The sequence below is a fragment of the Lottia gigantea genome, assembly GCF_000327385.1.
Source record: "Lottia gigantea unplaced genomic scaffold LOTGIsca_21, whole genome shotgun sequence".
NCBI lineage: Eukaryota > Metazoa > Mollusca > Gastropoda > Lottiidae > Lottia > Lottia gigantea.
The window spans coordinates 1,146,533-1,153,410 of record NW_008708458.1 but is presented as its reverse complement, the minus strand read 5'-3'; the positions used below and the strand labels follow the sequence as shown (position 1 = coordinate 1,153,410).

The 6,878-nt window shown below is 36.8% G+C and overlaps 2 protein-coding genes across 2 annotated transcripts in view; both read right to left on the bottom strand.

The window, feature by feature from the left end:
• LOTGIDRAFT_231699 (hypothetical protein) overlaps positions 1-1,036 on the bottom strand; it is a 2,682-nt gene extending 1,646 nt beyond the window's left edge. The window contains exons 1-2 of the mRNA XM_009054143.1: positions 940-1,036; positions 149-220 (exon numbers count right to left, since the gene is read on the bottom strand). Of these exons, the coding sequence (XP_009052391.1) occupies positions 149-167 (19 nt within the window). The 5' untranslated portion in view covers positions 168-220; positions 940-1,036. The remainder of the gene's footprint in view (positions 1-148; positions 221-939) is intronic.
• Positions 1,037-3,674: 2,638 nt separating this feature from the next.
• On the bottom strand, positions 3,675-5,044 carry LOTGIDRAFT_94587 (hypothetical protein; the record flags this gene model as incomplete). The annotated part of the gene is made up of 2 exons (XM_009054044.1): positions 3,675-3,927; positions 4,497-5,044. Coding segments are annotated over 2 exons (801 nt in total), but the record flags the coding sequence as incomplete, so codon positions are not given.
• Positions 5,045-6,878: the final 1,834 nt, after the last annotated feature.

The window sequence follows — 6,878 nt, the reverse complement described above, 5'->3', positions numbered from 1 at the left end:
AGGCCCCCCCCCCCCCCCCCCCCCCCCCCCCCCCTTTACACACACACAATTTAGCTACTGGTAGGGTCTTCTAATGTTTAGTCATGTTGTGAACTTTCTATATATCTCGCTGTTGTTTGCAACCTAAGAAATATATCATTTTACTCACCTTCGTCGGTCGTCATCATGATCAATTTTTTTGATTAAACTCGTCCAAGTTAGATTTGGTTTATATGTAAAACTGAAAATGATAAAGAAAAATTCACAATGTATCCTAATTATTTAGGGGGAAAACAACATTCGATATAGTTCTAAAAATAGCTCATGAAACATTGGTTATATTATATCCGAATGATGCAAGACAAAAAAATCATTTCAATTGCGATGGCAGTTCTTTTTCTATAGGTGAAAGTCACGATTGTCCAGACTTAAGTGATATCATCTTCACAATGTCAAGCTATTACGAACTTCTTACTTATACCTTCACTGCAATATAGTTACTATTCTTGTATCATAGAATACAGCCATTTGTATGGATTGTACTGTAAAAGTATGTTTATGAAGTTCGTAATAACTGACATTGTGAAGATGAAGTACTATGTGAAATCAAAGTTCTCGTTTAATAATAAGACTGTTTTCATATCAACCCGAACTTAGGGCATGTCCAAACTTAGCATAATATATTTTTGGTCTATAAGGCGAAATGCAAATCCAGATCATTTATTAACATTTCTGCTATATGACACACTGCAAAATATAGGTTCACCTGCGGCAATCAACACAAAATGGCAGATAACAACTACTTATTAGTACCGACGACCCGATGTCATTAAAGGGTCAAAATACGGACATAAGGTCTCATTGTAGACCGATACGTGTAGATTATATATATACATATATTACATGTACTACATATATTAATAGACTGGTATGAAAATAATATTATCAAAATCTACTTGCCTTGTTTAATCCTCTCATAACTCTAAAAGCCAACAGTCCCTTTTGTCTGGACTACAGTATGTCTAATGCAACTTTACTAAGCTTGACTAGATCGTCAGAATTCGTGGATGATAATGAATAAAGCGTATTTTCCGGAGAATCTATAAATAGTTACATTTACATACGTCATCTTAATCTTTCTTTTCCAGTCTCACTATATGAGAACACCTGCTACGAAAGAAGAGAAGTCTGGTAATCAGAGACTAATGGTATGTCTACCATTGTTTTGATGTAAATATATATGAATGTATTGGATTAGATTATCAAGAGTGCATAATTCTCGCATTATAGAAAAAAATAATATAAGGAACAATTTTAAATATATTTGAGCACGTATTTGAATCATTCGGCTCAACCTTCGCCCAACGTTCGTTAGTCTCCCATTAGTATCATTTTGTCCTGAAAATTATATCTGTGGTCTGTGGTCTGAGAAAGGGGTTGTCTATAGGCCCAGTTGACCTGTTTTGACGAAATTTTCTAAAAAATATGAATCCTTTGTTTCATGCTTAGTATTTTGATGTATTTCTTTCATTTTGATTTTTTTTTTCGGTGGGGGGTAGGGGAATAATCTTGTTTGTATATCTCGGCGGCAAAAAGTTTTTGATGCATTTTAATATTAAATTCTGTCCTTAATCTGCCAGTTATGCTCGCCAAGTGCAATAGTAAATAGCCTTGTATATTCGTATGATATCCACCGACGGATGAGATATATGAACAAAATAAGGTGCATAGGGCGCAATCAATAGCCTACATTTTGGCGTAAGGATTTATTTTTAGCATTCGCTAATGAATACGTATTTTAAGATAATAAAATGTAACATCCGTTTTTACAGGAACTCATTTTTCCTGTTTTTTATCGTTATCAAGAATATATGATTACTATGTAAGCTTCGTCATAAAGATTTAGATTATATATACAATATTGATACAAGTTTATCATTATGTAACCAATCCTTTGGTCAACCCCGTTTCACACTATAACCCATTTACAGTGTAAGTACATTCTCTCATCCTTTTTGCATTCGATTGTTTAAAAACATGACGAAGTTCGGGAAATCAACCAATCGAATGCATCTTTAGACACCATCTCAGTGGAATTCTGGGAAATTCACCACGTTCTACTCATTGGTTGTGTATTACATTCCATTTATTTGCCTATTACATCACTAGGGTCAATTTATATAGAAGGGTGTGTCAGATCATGGAACGAGTTTAATACGTTCGTATAAAGAAGGCCGTAGCGTAATTAACAACAGAACAAATGAAGTTATACGACCAAACTTAAGAAGTGTTTTTTTTTTTCTTCAGTTAGGCCTATGTATTTTGCCTCAATGGAAATGGAAAATCTGTTGTTGTACAGATTAAGTAATAGGCTAACATATACTTTTTTTTAAAAAAAAAGTATTCTGGCCAACTATACCAGGATGATAAGAACAATAGATGTACTTAGTGCGGATTTTGTGGTCAGAATAATTTCAGTTGACTTGAGAGTGGTAATAGATATTTTTCATCATATTGAGAGGGTACGATATTACTTATTAGTAAGATTTAGAAAATGCTTGTATCGTTGAGTGAATCTGTTTTTAATTTAAATTCATTACACTATGTCAAAATACAGGCTACAGATAACATTATTCAACAATCTGTTGAAGGTCAATAGTCATTATTTGATTCGAAATGGTTTGATTCTGTACAAAGCTGGATTCTCCTACGTTTTCACCAACAATCATTGTCTCACCAGGATGCTCACTTTGACTATGACTTTCTGTCCCTGGTGGTTGTGCTTCAGCAGTAGGTTGAATAGCATTGGTCATTTGTTGTTCGGGTATTATAGGTATTATAGACTCGCTGCTAGCTTGTTGATATTTAGCGCCATCTTGTTTTTCTGTAGTTTGATCTTTGCCAATTTCCAGTGTTTGGTTGGTTTGTTCGTCAGCATCAGGTTGCACATAGGTGAACTGATCATTAACTTCCGTTTGTTGATACAAGACACGCTGATGGTTTACTTCCGGATTTTCATAATTCACATGACCTTCACATTCTGCTTGCTGATAAATGACATTTTGACCATTGACTACAATGTAAGACTGTTGAGTTTGTTGAACGACGTCGTAATCCCCAACGGCAGTTTCTATTTGACCTTGACCTTGGTCTGCCAGAACAACTCCGCCAATAACCATGTTACCATTGTCATCCGTGGTAGCTTCATCTGGTAGATTGGACTCAATGAACCGAACAGCATTTTCATCAACTGTCTCGATTATTTCAACTGGTTGTCCGAACAAAACCGTCTCGTTCTCTTCTGGTTGTGGGTTTTGGAAGTTGGCGGGTAAATGAAATGTGATTGTATGGGAGGTAACTCCTTCCTCGCTTTCGGCTGATAAAGTTGTGCATTGTACGCCTCCACTGATTTCAGCAGTTTGTGGCACCCCTGTCTTTTCACCCTGTCCAATTGCATTTAGTGCAGAATAGATCAACTGAGCTGCTGACATTTCACCTGTCATGAGCCCCTCATAACAAGACAATTTGGCAAGATCCTCAGCACTAACTTGAGCTTCTCCAGATTTCATCGTTTGGACCAACATTTTCACTTGCGTCGATTCAGAATTTTCTGGAATCGCTAGGAGATCAACATCATGTGTGTCTGTTTGTGCAACCATTGTGGTTTTCCTTCTAATAGCTTTTGGTCGATTGACAATTCGGCCATTCTTGTGATCTTGAATATGGTTATCATAAGCACTTTTACTAACGGATTGAAAATTGCAGTCCTCACAGAAGAAGTTGCTGTCGCTTCCTGGATGTTTGCTACGAAGATGTGATTTCAGTGACACCGACTGAATGCAGGAATAAGGACAAAAACTACACTTATACTGTTTTTGTCCCGTGTGGCGCATCTTGTGTCGTCTCAAAGAATTGTGGTCACCGGTAGCATAGGCACATAGATCACATCTGAAAAAACAAACCAAAAACATAATAATGAAAGTGGCTTCTTGTAGGAACAGATTGATAATCAAAATCTTATATAATGGCATCGAAGTGTTCCAGAATAAAAACAAAATAACATTCAAAGTAAAAAAAGGCGATGATTTAAGAATATTGGGACAACATTTAGCAGTTGAACTATCTGGCTCCCGCGCATTAAGTGGTAAAAGTATGCGCAGACTAACGTAGTATAAATATCTGTAAAGTAATGTTATTGTTATTTTCTGTGATTTTATTCTTTCTAATCTTGTATATAATTCTTAGTTTAATGGGATCTATTGAAAATTAAACTTCTGTCTAAATGGGTTGCCAAAGTTATTATTATATAATCTAAAATCTGGCATTTTTTTTAAAAGTTCCGATTTTATCGTAAAAGGATTATTCCCTCTAGTGGTAAAAAATAGGATTTTACAATGTTACCATAATTTTGCCAAAGGCGGCATGATATTTTAAACAAATCTTGGTTAAACAGACACATACTCCCTTAATAAACATGCACCATTCAAAGTGGGAAAACATGTGAAACAGGAACTTACTTAAATGGTTTCTCTCCAGTATGGATTCTAGAATGTAAGTCCAGCATAGCCTTTCTCGTAGATGCATAGGGACACACGTTACATTTAAACTTTTTTTCGTTGCTGTGCACTTGATGTTGGTGATTTAAAAGACATTTTTTGTTCACAAAGTTTCGTTGACATGTAGGGCAGGTCATGTCTTTCTCTACCTTTTTCTGGTATTCGGAATGGACTTGTTGATGATTTTTCATCTGACTGTATTGTCGGAACCCTTTACCACAAATGTCACATGTGTATGGCCTAGAATCACTGTGGATTTCTTTATGCACGCGCAATTTATTCATTGTGTCCACTTTAAAACCACAAACATCACACGATATTAGATCTAGGTCAATGTCGTGTTTGCGGTGCAGATGAACTCGCAGCAATTGCCAGGAATCGAAGTGTTTCTCGCACTGGGTACAAGTAAATGCCTCGTTTGATGTGTTATGACAGGCAACATGGATATCGAGGTTTTCTTTGGTTGAAAAGCGCGCCAAACATCCATACAGATAACATTTATGTTTGAGTTCTTTATTGTTTGCGTTCTTCCGTTTCTTATTTTTCTTCTTTTTAGTGCTATTGATATAATAATCTTCTTTAAGTGCTCGTGGTGGTCGAATCTTTCGTCGAGAACGACCAGTCGGGTTTTCAGGAACCCAATCTTTATCATCGTCTTCAGACTCTTCAGAGGTGACTACTTCCTGTTTAATTTCACTTTTCTTCTTTCGACCAGGTTTTTTCCGCGGCTCCATTTGTGTTCCGACACTAACTTGTGCACTAACGTGTGTCGAAGTAGCCTCCAATTCTTCGATCTCCATATTGCTTTCAAGCTGCTCGTGACTCTCTACCATATGTTCTTTACAATCGTCGATACTGTTAAAACCAACACTACACTGGCCACAGACATACAGCAGTTTAGTCGTCAGTTGAGTATTGGGTGCCATGTCGGATGAAGATGTCAACGTGTATTGTTCTCCTTGTACTGTTCCCTCTCGACTTTCCAATTCCTGGCGGACTGCGGATTGAAGAGAACTTTCCACTCGTTGAGGACCTTCAGAACTATTGGGATCTTGTGAATGTGGTTCGTTCTTTATGCCTATCACCTGTACTTCGTCTATGTTGATAGCTTCTGGTTCTTCGAGCCTTTTAAAGGAATCAGTTTGTTTGTCGTTGTTGTTCTTTTGCTCGTCGTCTGCGTTCTGTTTTTCGGGGTTGTCAGGAACGGGAAACATGTGGAACTGTTTAATATGAGCCCCCATTTGCTGGGTTGTGGAACATGTAACATCACAGAATCTGCATTTATACGCTACCACCACATCCATAAACTGTTCCATGTTAACCTCGCTCGTTTCATCATTTTCTTCCATTCCGTAGAACTATCTGAAAATAGTGTCCAAAGATAAAATTATCAAAAGTCAAAAGAACAAGTTCGTGTGAAAGCACTGAAAAGTTCCACTCGTTCGGTTGAAAGTGGCATAAGTTGATCCGATATGGCGACTTGCGGTTCCTCAACAATTGTGGGAATGACAAGGAGTTAAGACTGTCGTCACTACTCCCAGGCAGTGGCGGCTGCAGATCTTTAAAATTGGTTTTGGGAGGGAGCCATCGATTTTTTATTCGAATCAATAGGGCTTAAATCTTACATATTATTCAAAATGAAAGAGTATTTTTTTCAATAGTATTAAAGTTTTACAATGAATTAATGCATATATTGCATTCTTGGACCTTTGGCCTTGGGCAGGGTGAGAGGGGGCGAGGGGTTCATCTTAAAGCAGAAACGTCGTATACATTAAAGGATTAGTTTCCGTTTATAAGCCATATAATACCCGAAAAATTACTGTTGTCTGACGCAACAAGGGAACTCACTCACACAATAGTCTCGACGCCATATTGCTTTTTGAGGAAAATGCATACAATTTTTCATTGATTTCAAATAACTGTGTTAATCTGAACATTGTTCGGGAACAAAACAAAAGAAGAAGACCATTTTCAACCATGCTTACCTTTTAAAAACCTTTGTAAGAAATATTATTCGTGCAAAACACTCTGGCGTGAAGGATAACATTTAACTTTTTAGATTCGATTATCCAGATTTTCATGAACATGCTGATCATCCCGTGTTACTCGTAACAACTCGAGTCGCGGTAAGACGTGCAGTGCTGTCGCAAATCCTTTCAAAAAATCATGAATGAATTCTTTACAGGACAATTTTGCGATAATTTCTGATATTCAACATTTCCGAACTTTCATTTTCTGCATTCCAATGAGGCATACAATTTATTTATTTTTGTTGTTGTTGAACATTGAGAAAAACGACAGGTAACAAATTGTGTGTAGTAGATTCGTTATTGAATGTTTTGG